This window comes from Manacus vitellinus, unplaced genomic scaffold (assembly GCF_001715985.3).
Source record: "Manacus vitellinus isolate BGI_N305 unplaced genomic scaffold, ASM171598v3 scaffold_7_pilon, whole genome shotgun sequence".
NCBI lineage: Eukaryota > Metazoa > Chordata > Aves > Passeriformes > Pipridae > Manacus > Manacus vitellinus.
In genome coordinates, this window is record NW_021940813.1 from 26,624,535 (window position 1) to 26,645,342 (window position 20,808).

The following is a 20,808-nucleotide window of genomic DNA, read 5'->3' on the forward strand; positions in this document are numbered from 1 at the left end:
CAAAAGACCCAGCTGTCTCCTTTTCAACCATCAACTGGAAATATCTCTACATTTACTTCCATTATAGGTTTCTATAATACGCTAAAAAATATAGAAGAAATTTAAACCAAAAAATAGCATGCACAAATTTAATCCCAGAGACAAAAATGAAAACGTATATTGGTTATTCCTTATCACATTTAGGTTAAGGTTAATACTATCACTAATTTCTGTTGAAGGAAAGTTGCCACAGATTTGCCAGTCTCAAGGCACTCCAAGTAGTCTTGCAAGAAAGAGCAGACTAAGCTTTTATTTGGGTTCACAAAACCAGTTACCGATGTGCATTTCATCATTGTGCTCAACTGAACAAGCAAAGGTTACTTAATGGGATGAGTTTTCTCTGCTTGGCACGTTATCCTGCATTACTATGAAGTAAATGAAAAATCAACAGCTTTTCCACATTCTGGAATCAATACTGACATGACAGTGGATAAGAAACATGGGGGGAGGGGCACAGGAAGATGGTTCTTGGGGTTCTCTGACCTTTTCTTCAATGAGAAGTAGGGGATGTCCCATCCCTGGAAGTGTTCAAAGCCAGACTGGATGGGGCTTTCAGTGGTGGAAGGCATCCCTGCCCATGGCAGGGGGCTTGGAGCTAGATGGTCTTTAAGGTCCCCCCCAACCCAAACCATTCTGTGACTTCATGAAGTAGAAACACTCAATACAGGCTGATTTCCAATTCTCTTTAATTAACTGAAGTTTGGGGAAAGATGCCACTTTCTTGAAGACCACTCTTCAAATACACCCACGCTGTAACTATGACGCCCTCCTTCCTGGCCCACAGCATCATCCTGGGTTCACTACCACCTTCCTGTGCCCCAAGACATAAGCTCTTTTCTCCCCCTTATTTTCTGTGTCTTCTCAGAAACACAGCTTCCTTGCTCTTGCATCTCTTCTAACTAAATCCACTTACCAGCCTTTTTGCTTGTGCTTAAGCAAGCTCTCTTCAATGAAAGCAGATATAAAAATAGCAAAAGCGCTGCAAGGCAGCTATGGCATACAGTGCATTTCATAAGTTTCACTGCTTCCCCTCCCTCATTTTTTAAGCACTGTAAAAGGATTAAGTAGGCACTTTTATTTCTGAATATACACATTGGTGTCAAGCAATTTCTACTTTTAAGTCAATATATTCAGGTGCTTCTTGGCTAATCAAGTCTGACAGGTTCTTTGTTTAAGAAAACTAAGATGTGAAGTACAATAATATTGTTGCCTTGAGGATGCAAGAGACAGCACACTGTTGGCTGGCTAATATAACATGCACATTTATCAACTCAAACAATATTGTGTTGACATCGTTAAGCAGATATATTTCAAATCTTGAGATGGCATCATTCTCACTACAAGGAAGATGGGCAAATTCATTGCATCTTGAACTAATTCAGAAGTATTCAGCAATAATTATAAATAACTGAACTTAATGTGAGAAAAAAAGTTACAGATTGATTAAGAGAGCTGTTTTCCCATGGCAACACAAAATAAACAAAATCAATTTTTAAAAGATGAGATTTTTAAGCAAACCTTGATCCAGGTATCTAGCTCAGTACAACAGTAGATATTTATTACTCAGCAAAAAAAAAAGGGGGGAAAGAAGGATTCTCTGCCACCAGCGTGCATTGAAGTCAAATCTCCAAAGCACAAATGTGCTATTGCCTGTGTGCCAAAGTACACAGAGAGATGTGGTTTCTCAGTCTCACTTCCACCTTCCCATCAGACACCGCCTCAGCCCCTTGATGGGCGTGTGGGAAGGGAGGTACCTGGCACTGCAGGAGCCTGCACAAACATCCTGCATGATCCCCTTATTCCCAAGATCTAGCTGGAAAAGAAAGATTTCACTTCCTTTATGTGGCCTTTGAAACCTCAGAATCAAACTACTGGCCAATAACAAAACGGAATTTACTTTTAACAAGCTCAGGGAAAGGTAACCTACAGTGACAACCTTCTCTTGGGTCCTAGTCTACATCTTGTCAAAGCGATGGCAAAGCTGGTTGATGCAAAGCAAGTTGCATTGACCCAAGCTGGGTCCAGATCTTCTTTAGTTGGATATGGTATTGCCAACTTTCCGGCACATGTCAGATAAAAAGTTTATTATCAAGGAGCTAACTGTAGACCAGAAGGTAAGGGTAAGAACTCTTCAAAGAAATTTCAGACATGCCAAAACAGAATTTTGACAGAGCCCATACTGCCTCAAATTACTGCATTTCACAAAATGGGCATTTACTATGCAAACAACATTAAAAAATAAAAATTCCAAAAAAATCCAAAAAGTACGCATAGAAAACATTGTGTCAATACTCTGGCTCCTTGTCCGGTTCTAGGGTACAATAATGATGATCTCATAATGGAACCTGACATCTCCAAACTGGAAGTCCATGCAGTAGAGCATGATTTACCAGGAGGGGGCAATGCAACTACACACGCAGTTGGTGTATACCAACAAACTCAGGGTCTTCTTCATACAGTGAAATGATGAAGACAGATATAGATCCTCTAATTTAAAAGTCATAAAATATTATTACTCTGTCTTATATTCAAAGATTGATAAATACATATATTAATTATTTCTTTCACAAAGAATTAGGTAGTCTGGTATCAGCTTAAGAAGAGATTATTAAAGAGACTTTTGCTTTGTCCACACTAGAGATAAACCAGAAGCAGAACTTCTTACTCAGTACCAATCCAAGCTGCAAGTAATTCAAATTAAGGAGATATGAATAATCTCCCCCTCTGAAAAAGACACAAAGCCCTGGCAAAAACTGCCTGCAGGTACACCAACATTAGCATCTTGGTTCAGATCAGGAGGGCTCTTTTGAAATGAATCAGCCAATCGTCTCCACTTATCCAGTTTTGTTTCATATTTTGAAGATGTCTTGGAGTGCCAACCACTCCTTTTGGACGAAATTAAAAAGGCAGATGCACTCCAACCACAAGCAGGCACACAGTCTAGACCTCAGCTAGTCCAAAGGAATTCCTCCAGTCTTTAAAGACATGGAGTGAAATCTTCAGGTCCTCAGCACTTTAATTATTGTACTCCACAATCTGCTTCTACAGGACTGTACTACTTGCCAGTGGAGCTATAACCTACCACTTCAAAAACATCCCTTAGGTTGGTTCTCATAGCCAAGGACAGAGGTACCATTTAATGAAGTTATCCTGAACTGTGGAGGTCCGCACAGAATGGGATTCCAGCACAGCCAATTCTGAATTTTCCAAACCAGACTCAGTTTTGCTAAGTACAAATTCAAACACCTTTTTGATAGACAGCAGTTGTCTCCATGTTGCTGAACAGAAACACAGATACATATCTGATCAGCCAGAACAGCTCGGCTTTCTTGTTTGAGTTATCTAAACATTTACTTACATAGTTCACAGAATCACAGAATATACCAAGTTGGAAGGGATCCACAAGAATCATCAAGTTCAACTCCTGGTCCTGCACAGGACTATCCCCAAGAGTCACACCATGTGTCTGAGAGTATCATCCAAACACTTCCTGAACTCTGTCAGGCTTGGTGCTGTGACCACTTCCCTGGGAAGCCTCTTCCAGTGCCCAACCACCCTCTCAGGGAAAAACTTTTTTCTAATATCCAACCTAAACCTCCCCTGACACAACTTCAGGCCATTCCCTCGGGTTCTGTCACTGATCACCACAGAAAAGAGATCAGTGTCTGCCCCTCTTCTTCCCCGCACAAGGAAGTTGTAGACTGCAATGAGGTCTCCCCTCCGTCTCCTCTTCTCCAACATGAACACACCAAGTGACCTCAGCCACTCCTCATACAGCTTCCCCTCAAGGCCCTTCACCATCTTCATTGCCCTTCTTGGGACCCTCTCTAATAGCTTTATATATTTCTTACACACTGAAGTTTCCGAAACCGCACACAATATTCCAGGCGAGGCTGCACCAGTGCAGAGCAGAGCTGGACAATCACCTCTCTCAACTGGCTGGTGATGCTTTGCCTGATGTCCCCCAGGACATGGTTGGCTCTCCTGGTTGCCAGGGCACTGCTGACTCATTCAACTTGCCATCGACCAGGACCCCAAGCTCCCTTTCCAAGTACTGCTTTCCAGCACCTCATTCCCCAGGTTGTATGTACAGCCAGGGTTGTCCCATCCTGGTGCAGAATCCAACACTTCCCCTTGTTGAACTTTCATATGGTTGGTGATTGCCCAGTCCTCTAATTTGATGAGGTCTCTCTGCAGGGCCTCCCTGCCTTTGAGGGAGTCAACAGCTCCTCTGAGTTTTGTGTCATCTGCAAACTTGCTTAGCATCCCTTCCAGTCCTGTATCCCAGTCATTCATGAAGATGTTGAAAAGCACAGGGCCTAAGATGGAGCCCTGTGGAACCCCAGGTCACCAGTCTGATGTTACCCCATTCACTATTACCCTCTGTGCTCCACCCATGAGCCAATTGTTCACCCACTACATGATGTGTTCACCAAGCTGTGTGATGGACAGTTTGTTCAGAAGGATCCTGTGAGAGACAGTATGAAAAGCTTTACTGAAATCCAAAAATATTATATCGACCGGCTTCCCTTGATCAACTAGGTGGGTTACCTTGTCATGAAAGGAAATCAGGTTTGATAAGCAGACTTTCCGTGTTGGCTGTGACCAGTGACTGTGTTGTTTTTCAGGTGTTCTTCAATACTTCCTAGAATAATCTTCTCCATAACTTTACCAGGCACTGAAGTGAGACTGACAGGCCTGCAGATTCCACGGTCCTCCTTCTTGGTCATTCTTGAAAATCGGGACAATGTTCGCCAACTTCCAGTCAGTTGGGACCTGTCTGGGTTCCCAAGACTGCTCAAAAATCATCTGGAGAGGTTTTGTGGTGACAACAGTCAGCTCTTTGAGGATTCTTGGGTGAACTCCATCAGACCCCACAGATTTGTAGGGATCCAGCTGGAGCAGCAGATCACATGATTTTAGGGTCAACTGGGAACTGATCATTCTGGCAGTCATGGTCTTCCAGCTCACAGCACTGAGACCCCCTTGGTCCATTATCTGTGTTGAAGACAGAGGCAAAGAAAGCATTAAACACCTCTGCCTTGTCTCTGTCCCTGTTTGTGAGATGACCATTCTCATCCTGCAGTAGGCCAATGATATTTATATACAGTCTATTGCCATTAATGTATTTGAAAAAATTCCTTTTATTGGCCCCCACATTTCTGGTCAGCTTCAACTCCAGTTCAGCTTTGGCTGCACGAGTTTCCTCCCTACAGCAGCAAGAAGCATCTCTGTGTTCTTCCCATGTCACTTCACCTTGCTTCCACTGGGCATAAACCTTCCTTTTTTTGCTTTATTTCCAGAGAATATCCCTGTTCAGTCAAGTCGGCCTTCTGCCTCGCCTGCTTGGCTTGCAACATTTGGGAATTGCTGCTCCTGTGCCCTTAGGAGGTAAACCGACCAGTACTGATGGACCCCAGCACCTGCAAAAACATTTTCCCAGGGGACTTTACTTACTAATTCCCTGAGCAGTCTGAAGTCTGCTCTCCTCATGCTCAGAGTTGAGGTGTTGCTGGCACTTGTCCTCCTGACAACAGAGATTTTAAACTCAGTTGCTTCATAGTCACTGTGGCCACCAATCTCAACGTTGCTCACAACATCCACTCTGTTGACACGCAGATCAAGTAGGGCGCCTTTCCAAGTCGGCTCCCTTAGGATCTGTTCCGTAAGTCGTCATCCAGGTTTTTAGGAATCTTCTGGCCTGGGTTCTACCATCTGTGTGATGATCCCAGTTAACTTCTGGCAAGTTGAAGTCCCCCATAAGGACAAGGGCAGTTCACTTGGAAGTGCCCTTAGTTCCTCAAAGAATAATTTGTCAGCATCCTGGCTGGGAGGCCTATAGCAGACTCCCACGATGACATCCGCATTTGTTTGCCCCTTGATTCTTACCCAGAGGCTCTCAACTGTTCCATTGCCAGCTGTGAGCTCCATGCATTCTAACCCTTCTATAACATACAGTGTCATCCCTCTGCCTCTTCTGCCCTGCATATCCCTCCTGAAGAGCCTGTAACTGTCCAACGGGGCACTCCAGTCATAGGACTCATCCCATCAGGTTTCACTTATGCCATTGATGTCAAATTTCTGGGACCGGGTCAAAACTTTGAGCTCCTCTTGTTTGTTCCTCATGTTGCGTGCGTTGGTGTAGAAACATTTCAGTTGATAATCTTTATATGACTCTTAAAGGAAGGTTGAGCGTAGGACAAATAATACCCATCCCAAAATGTCTCAGGTCCTTTCCTATACTTTGACCTCATATCATTTTCACCTTCTCAGGAACACACAAATTATAAGGTTCCTGCAACAACAAGTTTTAGAAGTCACCTATATGCCTTTTAAAAAGTAATCTTTTCTCTAATACTGCTGAGAATTACAGTTTTGGCAGATGTCCTAAACACTGTTCCTGTTACAGTCTCGGTCAAAACTGTCTAGGCTCTGTGCCAGCATTGTAAGAACAAGCCCTCAATTTTAATATAGAAAGCAGGGAGGGGGGGAAGTATATGCAACTTGTCCAGGAAGATTATCTAATACATAAAATTCTAACAAAGTATATTAACTGGGTATATGCAAACATAAACTTACTTTACACAAGAAAAAATTACAAGAAAGTAAGGCTTGGTAAAAATATCAACAAAGCTATGGAAGCCCTGAGACTCAATGCCTGACACTAATCTTAACTCCCATTACCAAGCTCTTCATTGTTTACTGGCTTCATCAAAACAGGGGGAGTGAGTTAAGGACAAAGTGACAACATTCCAATATTTTGGCCTTCAATTGTGTCACAACACTGATGTTTATCTAAATATATGTCTACCACCCTTCCCCCATATCAAAGAGCTTGTTTTGGCTGCTATTTTGTTAAAAATCACTTGGGATCATACATTTTTCCAACACAAGATCCAACAAACTAAATGAGTTTTTTTGTGAAAGTTAAATGTGAGGCCTTTTTTTAATTCACTTTAAGAATAATATGCCCACCCCTTCACCTGCAAAAGGAAACCGTTATAACTCATCATTCATATCTATGCCTCCAGGGGAACCAGGCAGAGGTTACAGATCAATACAAGGTAAAAAACTTATATCTTAAAAATTTTACATGGTTTATTGTGCAACCTTATTCAGTTACATGCTGTCTTGTGGATGTGGAAGCTGTCAGTTTTGTTTTGTATTTTAAAAAGCAGGACTTATTAAACACAACTTTCAGGTAATTGTCTTTTCTTTTTAGTTGCTCATTAGGTTATGATATCTGCAACTTCCCCAAAAAGTTCAATCCATGCAATGAAAACAGTGCACTGCTTTGTTTCCACTACTAGCAGCAGTGGAAACTTTTTCTTTCAAAAAGAAAATCTAGATTTTAAGAGTTGCACTCATTACTAAAGTTAAATGACCTAGATAATTTAATTGTAATCCTCTTCTTCAACAAAAAAATACTGCCTGCAGAAGCTTAGAGATTAAAGTGGCATTTAAGTGAAACCATTGACTCCCACACTAAGAAAAATTTGAGAGGCTAAACAGTATCTCAACTTTTGCCCACCTTTGTCAATATCAATATTTTATTTTCATATTTTTCTAGTGTCTTTCTTTATTAGTTGCTCCCCCCACAAAATTGCTACAGAGTCTAAAAACACTTGGAAGTGCTACGATGTTTATCCTGGCATTCCTAGAAGGGTGGGGAAGAAACAGAAGAGAAATGGAGTTTATATGCCTCCCCCTTGTCTCTTCTCCTGGATTCGTGTGTGGTTGAATCTTAGCTACCAATCTCTCCTTACGGCAGCACTAAACTCATTTGCACACTGAAAAAGAGGGATAAGGAGCATAATGTGACCTGGAAAGCTATTTGGAACTTTGTATTATTTGTTATGCAAACACATCATGGGATGCAAACCAACATTTGGTCCTGGTTGCATCCTCATTAAACATTACCAGAATTTGGAAAACCAGACTGGGTGTAGTTTTTCCATCATTGCTAAGTGAACGATTGAAACAGAGATGCAAGCAAGAGGTCATTTAAGGACGACTGGAATTTGACCCTGTACTTCCTGAAGAGCCAGAAGATTGGTTTCACTTCAGCTCTGTGTCATACCCAGCTCTGCCCTAAAGAGCTGTTTTGAAATCCTCCTACCTCCGAAGCTCACACTGCATATTCCATCTACATACATATATATAAATGCACATGAGACTTTTGGAGGTGAAAAGTATGACAGAACAATATTGAACATGTACATTCATTTTATCTTCCAGTAGTATACAGAAATTGCCTCCTTACTGTATCACAAAAAGATGGTTTACGTATTTGTAGTTCCTGCAGAATTATAATTTTAACACTGATTTATAAAACATATCTATAGATGTACCTTTAAAGGCCCCTTCCAATCCAAATCATTCTATGATTCTATGATCTAGGTGGCTTTTAGTCATTAAGCTAATACGCATGAGAGAGTTTTACATTAAAAAATAGGCTTCTACCTACAAGAATAAATGCCAAACTAATGTTTGAGAAAGCTTTAAAGGGGAATTTGAGACATGTTATGGCCCCCCATACTCCCCAGAAATACCCTTGAAAAAAAAAAAATTCACCTGGGAATAATTAATGTCTCCTGTTCTCTACAGCTACCTAAAGTCTAAACAGAGACCAAGACACAGCCTTCGCACACAAAACACCTTCAAACAACCTAGCTCTGGTTCTTGTTGCCTCCATTGGAGCTGCTGGATATTCAAATGCTTGGGAAGACAGCTTATATTCAAGTAGCCAGTGATGGATTTAAGTGCTTTGCTCTGCGTTTGCAGTTGGATTTTCACATGCTGCTTTCTTTCCTGAGATGTGCTGGGGCTACAGGGAACTCTTTTTAAATGGGTGTAGAAATGGTAAACACAAGTGGAAGAAGGGCTTCTGCCCCACAGACTCCAGTCTCCTGTTTCTACCTCTTCTAGCCGCCTCCTTTGCTCCTTCTGCTGCTCGATCCGCTTCTGCCTCTCTGCCAGCAGCTGCCTCTTGTACTCCTCCTGTTCACGGAGCTGCTGCTCCTGCAGCAGCTGCTGTCTCCGAAGGGCCTCAGACCGTTCCTTGTTTTCCTGCTGCAGTCTCAGGAAATCACGTCGGAGGGTTGATTCTCCAGGCACATTGACAATGGAACTGCAACAAGAGGAAGTTAAAGCCTCCAGTACAAAAGAGCCTGATGAGCCATTACATACCTTTTCCAAGCAGGAAATTTTTATTAAAATATTTAATAAAGTATATCATGATGTTAAAGTTTTATCTTGTTTCTTTCAAAGCAAAGACACTGGGTGCATGTTAAATACATGCTCTCAGTGGAAGGTGTGAAATGAGGTCAAGCAAAATAAGGACCAATGCTGACATTGTGGAGACCCTGATCAATCGTATTTGCCATAAATCTCCCTCCATCCAGAGCTTGCTGGCTCTAAGCCATAGGAGGGGGAGCTTTAAAACCTTTACCAGTCACGGCATAAGTATTCAAACTTTTTGGGTGGTTTGTGTGGCTTATGCATTCACTTAATAAGAGAGAAATTTAGCTTGCTCCTGATTTATAATCACAGACCTTTAGACTTACTTGGCATGGACTGCCCTGAGCCATCCCAAAAGCAATTATTACCTTGGCTCTCCTTCTTGTTCAGGCACTTCCTCCTCTTCTTCCTCACTTCCACTATATTCATACTCCGTCTCATCTAACAGGAAAGAAAAAAAGGCCTAGGTAGTACTTATCTTTAATTTTAGGACAGTGGAGGGTTGCAGTAGCACTAAAGATCTATAGAACTATATGAGTTCTATATATAGAACTCATTCTATATATACAACCCCATCTTCCCAGACTTGTAAAGGAGCACAGAAGACTTCCAGCAAGCTCCGTGAATGACACCAGGTTTCATATGTAAGACAAGACACCTCATCAGCACCTGAACAAAGAGAAAAGGCTACCCCAAACACTAGCTTCATAGCTCTTGTGATGGGTTATTTCATGCAAGTCTGATTTATGGCACTGTTTCAGGAAATGAAACAACTGCCGATCAAAAATGGGAAATGCGTATATGCCAATATCCTCCTAAATACCATTTAACACTTGTGTGGATGGAAGAGGCAGTGGCCCAGAAGTGAGTAAACTCAATGTATCGGAAAATACAGCACTTGAAATTGATACTTTCTCTGTAAAGGACAGAACAACACAGAAGCCTGCTGATAGTCAAATTATGAATTAAAAAAGAACCTTTTAAGGACTTGGGTTGTTTGGAGCTTTTCTAGGGGTGGGGATTTAGAATGTAAAGCAGGACAAAAATATGTATTTTTGACAAGTTGAAATACTTGATTTTTATAAGCTGCATACCTTTCTCTCCTCTCTTCTTTCTGGTCCTGTCTATATGGTCCTTAAGCTGGATTCGGACTTGCCTTTCATTTGGTTGGTCACGTATAAAGGGATGTTTCAACAGTTGTTCTGTAGAAGGTCGCTGCATGTAATTCTTCACTAGACAACCTTCTATAAAGCTGAAAAACTTTTTTGACCTGAGAAAGCAGGAAGGAAAAAACAAAACAAAGTGACAGGTAAAACTCAACTGAAACATTTTTTATGTTCTTCTTCCAAGTCTAATTCCTTTCCTCAGAGAGCATCACATCTCAGAGGACAGTACAAGTGCTGCCTGCAAGTGTACCTCCTAAACAAAGTTGAGTGTGTTCCAGCTAAGCTGAGCATAATGGGCACAGGGCTGCAGGGACACAGGGTAACATGAACATACCTGCAGTGCTCAGGCACAGCCTCACAGTAATGTGCCCTCTTTCACAGGGATAATTACTCTGAAAGTCAGGATCTATTAGCCAAGGTAAATCATGCAAACCCAGCTCTGCTACTTCTTGATCAGAACTGGATAGAATTCCAGCTTGCTTGGAGCAGAGGCAGGGCAGCTCTGGTATGCCTTCACCTGCCCATGCTATCTAAGGGAACGTCTGCTACAGACAGCCATGAAGAACTGCGTCTGCCACTACCAACACACACAGCACCTCACTGCTCTTGTATGCACCTGGGTTCACCTAGTTAGATCTGCTAGAATTTAAGATTATTTTATTTTTTACCTGAAGAGTCACACAAAAAAATTCTTACAGAACAACAGGTGGTTGTTGATCGGTGTTGTCTGTTGATGCACCTGGGGTCAAATTCTCTCTGACACAATTTAAGGGTGTGAACTACACACATCATAGTGACAGGGTACAGGAGTTAGTTAAGCTGCAGCACCACCTTCCTAAATTTGCACTTCATTTGAACTCTTAAAAGATGACTCCACTAAGAAGTCACCAACAAGACATCTTACAAAATGACAATACTGGAAATATTAAAAACTGCAGTGAGGCACTGGAACAGGTTGCCCAGAGAAGTTGTGCATGCTCCATCCCTGGAAGTGTTCAAGGTCAGATTGGATGTGGTCCTGAGCTACCTGAATTAGTGGGTAGCATCCCTGTCAATGGCAGGGTTTGGACCTAGATGATCTTTTAACGTCACTTCCGACCCAATCATTCTATGATGATTCTACGACTTTTTCATCACTTGGCCCATTTTCTCATAACCTGCCCCTGAGCACACTATCAGAACAGCTGAGTCACAACAGCATTGGCTTTGATCAGAGTCACTTTGTAATTGGTAGGCACTCTCAACCTGTGCCAGTGCTTGGAAAGCAAACATCTCCACTACATGGTTAAGTGTAAAAACAATGATTTCCATCCATCAGTTCACTTTCCTACTGTAATCAAAAAGGCTGAATTCAAGGTTACTTGGTTGTTTAGATTTTTTATTCCTCACACCTTAAGTGTTATTATTTTACATAAAAAGTTAATGAAAGGCTTATGCAAATACTGTATATGCATCTCTATTCCTTTAATATATGTAGAAGGGAAATACGAGAGGGAGCACCCCTTAACAGTACAAGTACATAAATAAGTCAATCCAGGCAAAGACCAACCCCAGCAAGCAAGCCAAGTTTATATTATGTTGATATTGAACTGGCAGTCAAACCACTTCATTATTTTGACAGGATCACAGCATCCTGTGATCACATTCAATCTATAAGAAACTTCTTTCTAGGGAGTATTTTTTTTTCATATGTGCCAGTTGTAACCAGTAACTGGGAGGAAATCCTCCGATACTAATGGATTCTGCTCAGCTGGCAAGAAGCATGCACTCAATTCCAACCGTTTACAATAATTATAGTAAAAGCCTTCATTAGTTTTAATAGCTCCTTTCTATTTAGCAACTAGAACACTATAGTACTGTTCTGTTTCTGTGTTATGATACATCTGAGAAAACATAGTGCATATTAAGAGTGCTGCAGGAGTTTATTTTTTAAAATATCGATTCATTTGTCACCTTAATACAGATTCTGCTCTGTCAAGAAGCAATTTTCACACACAATTCCAGATAAAATTTCTCTGAGACAAACAGAGCTAAACAATGCATGAATTTTATTTCATGCTTTGGTTCAGTGGCACAAAAGATAACAGAGCGATTTTTGCTAACTTAAATTGCTTTGTAGTTCTGCGGAAGCGGTCACAAAACTGTACGTGACACGAGAAAACATCATGCTACAAAATGCTTCAATAGCAAGATATAACTAATACATACCATTTCTTGGATTTTAACCGTGGTGGTGGGTTCCTGGGTATCAGAAAGAGAGCTCTCATGGGATGCATGTCACAAAGTGCTGAAGGGAAGAAAACAAAACCAAACAGAGACATACAGACACTGTTTTAGCTGCTCTCTGCCAATACCATGACTTCAGCTTCCACAATCATTTCCACCATCCCAAATGTACATGCAGCAGGTGCAGACAGCAACACAGCTAAATGGAATTAGCCCAAAATTACAAGAGTTCCACAGCTCAGTGTGCCAAGGGTAGCCCAAAAAAGAGAAGGAGATAGAAGCACGGATTAACCTTCAGAATTAACCATGATGGGAACATCTGAGCGTGGCCCTCCTCTAGCCACAAGTCAACTAACTTTTTTATTGACTTTCCAGTCAATAAAACATTGGGAGATGATGATGGCAGAAGGGAAGAATGACAGTTACTGTTTCATAAAATCTTCCCTCCACCTGCCCTTTGCTCCCACTGTGGAGGATGCCTCGTTTCTACTCTCCAGACTTAGGTATTTTCTTTACTTCAAGGCATGGAAGTTTTGAAACACGAGAGGGTCTGTATCACAAAAAAGGATTCCCTGCAGAACTGAAATGCAAGCCCATAATTTTTGTCAAAAGAAGTTCCATTGCTTTCAGTGGACATTTAGCAAGAGCCCAGGAATTCTGCCCAACAGCCTTTCCTCCTGTCCCATAAGCAAAGCAAACAGGAAAATAAGGGAGCAGGGAGAGAGGCAGCCCAAAAAAGGTCACTAGGAGCAAATCTTCTGTTTTAACCATCTTCCTGTGTTTGACCTCTTGTACCATCAGTCTCAGCCTGAGTGATCACTGCAGGAAGAGGTGACACTTTCCACACAATGGAAATTCAGAAGAAATAAATTGATGTAAAGTGAATTCTGGATTCAAAAATAAGGGGCCACAATCTTGACAAAGAAGCCCCTTGGATGTCTGCAATCCCAGCAGAGCACCAACCTTAAAGATGGACTCTTCAGCTGCCACTGGAGGAGGAGGTAGGGCCTACATGCCAGAGGACAAGAGCTGTTCAGCATTTACATTGGATTTTTGCTTACTTCTGAAATGACCCTCTTGTGCGTTTACACAAAGAGGGGCCAAGCTCTGCTTAGGTTTGGAAATGAAAAAAAAATTGTTGTCCAATTCTAGGCTTACAAAGCCCACAGACACAGCTTTTAATTGAAAGCCATCCAGGCACCCCAATGCAATGAACTAAAAGGTATGGCAAAAAGGAGGCCATGGGGTAGCTCAAACACTTCATACAGCACTGGCTGAAGTGTCCTGGGAGTAGCTCTCACATGGGCATTCATGCAAATGTGCATGAATTAGGAAGGGGAAAAACAACCAAAACCAACCATCAGACTTCCTAAAACATGAATCAACACAAGAGCACTGTGATTTGATTTATAAATCTTACATTAAAGTCAACAACAACAAAAATCAGACAGCAACTATAATGAAATGACCATTTTTTCGCCAGGAAATATCAGTACTTTATTTCAACATGATTATTTCAAAGAGAGATGTTTCCAGTTGGGCTCTGGTGTGGTGGTAGTTTTCTATGTGTAAAAAAAATTAACTTACTCTTAAGTACCTTAAGTTATTATTTTTTAAATACAGAGCTCCAACTGAAGGTGAGGGTAAGCATATTTGCAAGTTCAAAATTTGCAATTTTCATAAAAATTATCATTAAAAGCCAAAATATCATGCCTAACTTCTTTTCTTTTCAAATGTTTCTGTCCTCCTCACATATATCTGCTGCCTTGATATTCCAAAAGAACTATGTGAAAGGAAAAGAACCTATTAGAAAGTTGTGCATTTTTGGTTTCCGATTCCCCTCTCAAAAAATATCATATGAAGTGACAATGATCCCTGCTTAAGGATACTTAAGTTCAGTGCTTTGTGTTGAAGATGGATTTACACTTTAAGTCATGTCACTGTTAAGGAAGACCAACACCACCCGCTGACGAGTGGAAACAAAAAGAGAAGCAATGTTAGCGTTATCCAGACCGAAACAAAGTCAACACAGAAACAATTGCTACAGATGTGCTTTTCATTAAAGTCTGTTTCCTCAAGGCCCCACTGACCCTCTCCCCAGCTGAGGTTTCAGTATTCCAGGCCAGGCCATAGACAAATTGGGACACAACTCCAAAACACAATATTCTACCCATAGGAAGGAAGTCAGACACTTGATTAGCTTCCAAATATTCCTACTATAGAAATTAAATTACTGCAGTCTGCACTGTAGTGCTTAAACACAATCCTATCTTTATCAAAAGCATTGCTATTTACAGGATTTTATATTTATAGAGCAGGCAAAACCAAAGAGAACAGAAATAACATGAGGATACTTTCAGAAACCTCAAAACTAGGCTTAGATTACAACCAGCATCACCCAAGTATATGTCTCAGTCTTAATCAGCCCCCTGGAGAAGCACACATTTCACTTACGGGGAGCTCCTTCTGCCATCTCTATGGCTGTAATGCCACATGACCAAAGGTCACTCTGCATAAAAAGAGAAAGACCATATGTTAGTAGGTGGATTTGCCCATTCAGACTGTAAGAGAGTACTATTTAGAGAGGCCCTGTAGGTGAGGCTGAAACCAAATACCATGGCTATTTAAATAATACAAGCTACTTTTTTCTTGTAACAGTATAATAAAATCCCTCTTTTCACATAATACATACGTATATGCAGAAATACAAGCACCTATTCTTACAGAGTGAGCAAACAACCCTTTCTAATAACACATAAAAATATATTCACATTATGACAATGGAAAATACATTTGTCAGATATTTAAGCCTGTGAAACAACAGTTTCCAATACTCTCTTATTTAAAAAGGACTGAACAAGGGTATTGCCAGGGTGTGTAGAGATACAGTTATAAACACAAAAGCTTAGCTCAAATTTAAAGTGGCCAGAGATATTAAAAACTACAAGAAAGGGTTCTTCAGGTACCTAAACAACAAGCAGGAACAGAAGGAAAATACTGGCCCGTGTTAAACAAGAGAGGTGAATTAGTCACCAACACCACTGAAAAGGCAGAGGTTCACAACATTTACTTCACCTCTGTCTGTACCAAAGACATTGTTTGCAGCCAAAGGCAACACTCCCCCCCACCTTCTTAGCTTTATAGAACAAAAGTCCTTCAGCAGGAGCCTTTCAAGGTACCACCTCTGGCCAGCACCTCTGACTAGGGAGAGCCTGAACAAGAGCCAGGAAGGTCAAACACAGGCAAAAGATGGAAGATTCTGGCAAGGAACCAGCTCCAGAGACTGACACGGCTTAATGGGCAAAGTGCTGGAGGAGGCTGCTGTGAAAGAGCCGTTCCTGAGCAAAGTAGTTGACCTGTCTGGTCATAATAGTGTTGTGTTTATTTCAAATTACTTAAAAGTAATGAGCAAATAAGCTCTTCATGTACTACAAGCAGAAAAGCATTTCCAACAATTGTATTTTCAGACACAGCAAGGCAATCTTTTCTCGTGGTCCAATTCAGCCATTTAAGCTAAACTGCACAACCTCATGACCGTACAGAATCTTTCAAACATGAAATTTTTGGGAGAGAGTGCCTTATAGGCTCCACTAGTAACAATCAGCAGGTGTTTTCAGAGGCAGGAGGAATTGTTTTTCACATCGCTACTGCTTTACAAATATTACAGGGAGTTTTTCTATTTTATTAGATCATTTAATAGCAAACCTTCCTTACTAATAACTCCACCTGCAAAGATATAAAGCATTATCTTTAGTACAGTGGGATGATAGATATAAAAAATAAAATCACAAGAAATAGGACCAATCTGATCATTCTCAGTCAAAAGGTACAAAAACACTGATTCAAATAATCTCGGTTTTTAAACAGATGTAGACATACACAAACATACCGATAGCTAACAACATTATCAGTCTGAGCAAACTGATATAATTAATTGATATAATTGATATTCATCTCTAGGACCTTAATCCCTGGCTTTCTGATATTGTTGTTGCCCTTGGTTAAAATTTGGAACACTGCATTAGTCCAAGCAAATATTTCTAAAAAAGCATACTTTCACATATTTTATTTTGTTTGTGTTCTCATTAAAGTCAGTTGAGAACAACTTTTAAGATTACAGTATGCTTTCACTAGAAAAATTTAACTTTAAATACATATGCTTCATATTCTTAAGGGTAGAGCAAATACCATCAAGACAATTACAGTTTTGCAGTAATTAAATCTTTGGTTTGCACCAAACAATGTAAAGAATGATCTTTGTTAAGAAATGTTGTGATGGATAAATTTTTATCAACTTGTATATGTATCCGGAAAAAACTAATAGTTTTAAGAGTTCTTTCTGTACTTCACTGGCTCTCCAGACAGTGGTTCTATTTAAGGCAACACCTAAAATGTATTGTTCTGGGTTACTACAATAACTGGGATGGAGTCTAACACAATTTAATGTACAAGCATTACACAAATTGAGAACACAAGCATTTCCAGTTAAACTCTTTTTTGCCTTCTCTAAGCACATACAGCATTCTGAAGTCCTATATTCCTTATGTCTCAAAGACACGATAATACAACCAACAGCAACTGTTAAAGATCACAATTTGACAGTATCCATACCTTGTACTCCCATAATAAGAATGTAACTATACAAAATAGTTATTACTCCTACAAAGCATAAGAAGTCTCAAAAACTGTCATCATTCATGGACATTTATACTGCAAATGCTTGTTTTGGTTTTTTTTCTTTGAACAGGACTCTCTTACTCTATAATCATACGTAGCATCTGGATTTTCATCACAGGCAATAACTTCTGGAGCCATCCAGTACGGAGTCCCAATAAAAGTGTTTCTCCTGCCAACTGTTCTGTCCAGCTGAGCACTCACACCAAAATCCACTGTGGGTGGGAAAAGAATAAAATAAAATAAGAGGGGAAAAATAATGCAGTGATTACTTTCATAAAGTGATTTGGAAACAAAACCCTGTAAATGTTCCATGTAGGAGGACCATGCTGAGGAAAAATACAATGATTAATCCTGAGGCAAATAAGCCCTTGTGGTTCACACACAATGTGCTTGGGCCACAAGTGTCAGGGAACACAGCAGAATACAATCATCTCTCCTGTACCTCTCACTGGTCTGCCTGGACAGAAGGGAAAGCACAGCTGCAAAAATACTGCTTGGGAGGCTGAGAAAGTGCTATTCCCTTCCCACATGGTGAAGCCAAGCACCTTTGCCTATACAGAAAGAGCCACTTCACAAAGGTACCTCTCATGCTGTGGGAAAACTGCATTCATAAACACCTTTCTGAACCTCCCTTTTGGCTCACCACTTTTTCTGCTCTAAAAAAAAAAATGATCTGTTGTTCAGGGAATTGGTCTCTGCTTTGATGACAGAGCAATAGCATCAGTGGGAGCAAAAGACGAGGATTACTCAAGGAGCGCTAACTTTGAGCACACATGCACACACATTGTGAAAAAGATGCCTGTTTAATCACAAGGCAATTATATTACAAGGGTGTTTTCCACCCTTCAGTTCTCCCTGCTGACAACCAGTACTATATGTCCTTCTATACCAGTAGCAGCCTGTGTCAGCTTCACTGCATCCATCATCCGAGCGACACTGACAAACTGGTGTAGACAAGCTCAGTGGGAGCAATGGTTTGGAAGCTACTGTGCTCCATTTTGGACCAAACAAAGGAAAGCTCTCCCGAGAGCTTCCTCCTCCAGCAGCCGGGACATCTTCCCATGCCTTGTGCTGCAGGAAGGTGTAATGCAAAACAGAAGGGATGTGGGCTGGGTGGGAGGGCTTCAGCATGGCTCTATATTTAACGAAAAAAAGGTGGTGAGTGTAAGCGTGATACAAACGCAGAAGGTTAACATGTGCAATAACTGAAAGAGACAAATTAGAGAGGAAATAAAAAAGAGTATGTCCACTTGGCAGGGAGAGAAGAGGCCAGGGATGAGCACAGTTTTCGGCAAGCATGCCAGAGCTGGAACTGTGTTTTGAACTCGATGCTACGGCTCCCTTGAGAGTGCTGTCCAGATCATACTTTTGTGTCCAGAACGTGAACAGCAGGTGCTATTTTAATGAAAGCCAAATACAAGAGAGACTCCTGTCACTTCCCAAGTCCAGAATAAAGGGAATTAGAACAAATTCAAGCTCAGCAGGGTAAACAAAATGATCCCATCACTGATTCTCTGGCATGAAAGTCAACATCTTCTGACAAAATTCAACAACAACCTGCTTCATCCTCCCAAAGCAGGAGGAAATATATGCAGGCTGTCAATCCACAGGGAAGCAGTTACAGAGTATTCATGCTAGAAAACATGTTGTGGGGCTCTTAAATGATGAAATTAATTTCAGAACATCATAAAGCCAAAGGCTGAATGAATGAGGAAGTGGACATGTGTGCCTACTTACCAAGTTTCACTTCTGCGTTCTCTGTTAACAGCACATTTTGCCCTTTGATATCCCTGTGAATCACGTGATGGGCATGAAGATGTGCCAACCCCTGCATTAAGGAGAAGAGAGGAAGGAGAGGATGTTCAGAGTTAGGCTCTTGGCTTAGCAACAGACTACCCATACCCAGCAGCCCCAGAGGTCACAGCACTGGGTCTTGTGCTCTTGCTCAGCAACTGGGTGCAATGGGACCCACAGCAGCCTTGTAGCAGCACACCACCCAAAGACAAAGGCCCCAGGGTATGCACACACCGTACATAAATACAGCCCAACACCTGCACTGTGCAAACACCTCTCCGCTGTCCTGTGAAGGAAGTTCAGCTCCCAGAAAGTCTCCGTGCACTTACACTGTAAACGACATCAGCATCAGTGCACATCACTGACATCTGACATGCACAGGGTCACACAGAATTTAGTCTGGGGAAGGGAGGTGGAAAGGAAAAGGATGCAGCATCAATATGCATATATGCACCCCTGAGAAGGAGTGGGATGATGATGGACTGGCAGTCATGTTTGAGGGCAAGGGATGACAGATGACAAAGAAATGCTCTGCTGCAAAGCTGCAGTTCTCTTCTCTAGCCTCCATACACATGAAGCCAGATAATTCTTCCTCAGGAAAAAAAAAATGCAAAAGAAAAGAAGAGGAAAAAAAATTTTAAAAAGCATAAGCATTATACTTTCCAAAGGAAACAAAACCTCCTGGCATACGGTGCTTTTTGTTGAGACAGCACCTGGATGCATGCCCCAAAGCGTTAGCCATGTGGAGGGAGGGCTGAGAAAGACATATGTTGCATTTTACTCTCTAATGTAATTGGGAGAACACGTAACCCTCTTAGCAACTGCCTGTATTTTGGTTTCTCCTCAGTTTTCTGCTTGGAAAATTGTAGTCTCTAGTGGGATCATCTTGCCTATTCTTGTTGCTCTCACAGGCTTTTAATTTTTTATGAAAAATAAAGAAATAGAAACTTTACAGCTGCAAGAGGTTAAGAGAGTAGTGGTTGCTGTAGAGAAGTATTTCCTAACACATGTTCTTCATTAAATGATCATTTACCAGTTTGCCTACATAACCACCGGGCTATTTTCTTTTTTTAAAACAATTAATGAGTGTGACAAAAAACCCACCATCCACAACTTCTCTCCACACATCATAAGCAAATCAAGGGGGCTGATGTCCCCAAAACTCTTCACTGACTGCTAATGTTAAGTGTGGTCTTATTTTTCACAGGAATGAAGGCTTTTCCACAGCTTCACACAGCATACTTTTTAAAGCCTTCTGCTACTCTGACCTAGCCAAAGAGATAATCATCTATTCTCTCCAGAGTACCATCCAACCTTACTGAAAAAACACATTTGGGTTTGCAAAGGGCTGGGAGGAGACAGAGGGGCATATCATTTTCCTGTAGTCCTCAGACTCCTCCAACCCCACGAGGATCCACTGGGTTGATCTTCACACCTGTGTCTCCACCTAAACCAATCTTCAGCCCTTTAGCTCATTTTAACTTTGTGTTACACAACCTACTCCATCTCTGACAAACTCTTGTGTCAAATCAAGTTTTGCAATGTCTCATAGCAATGTGAGTTTAGCGTTCCTTTTTTTCCAGATATTCCAGTTCCTGCTGGCCAGTAATTAAGGCTCCTTCTGCACATCTTTCCCTGGAATGAGAAAATAGCTTTCCCTAACTCT

General features: G+C 41.1%; 1 protein-coding gene across 1 annotated transcript in view; it reads right to left on the minus strand.

Moving 5' to 3' along the window:
* MAP4K4 (mitogen-activated protein kinase kinase kinase kinase 4) overlaps positions 1–20,808 on the minus strand; it is a 171,824-nt gene that overhangs the window by 42,032 nt on the left and 108,984 nt on the right. The window contains exons 5-11 of the mRNA XM_029964800.1: positions 19,086–19,176; positions 17,430–17,560; positions 15,126–15,180; positions 12,654–12,732; positions 10,374–10,549; positions 9,648–9,720; positions 8,959–9,169 (exon numbers count right to left, since the gene is read on the minus strand). Of these exons, the coding sequence (XP_029820660.1) occupies positions 8,959–9,169; positions 9,648–9,720; positions 10,374–10,549; positions 12,654–12,732; positions 15,126–15,180; positions 17,430–17,560; positions 19,086–19,176 (816 nt within the window). The remainder of the gene's footprint in view (positions 1–8,958; positions 9,170–9,647; positions 9,721–10,373; positions 10,550–12,653; positions 12,733–15,125; positions 15,181–17,429; positions 17,561–19,085; positions 19,177–20,808) is intronic.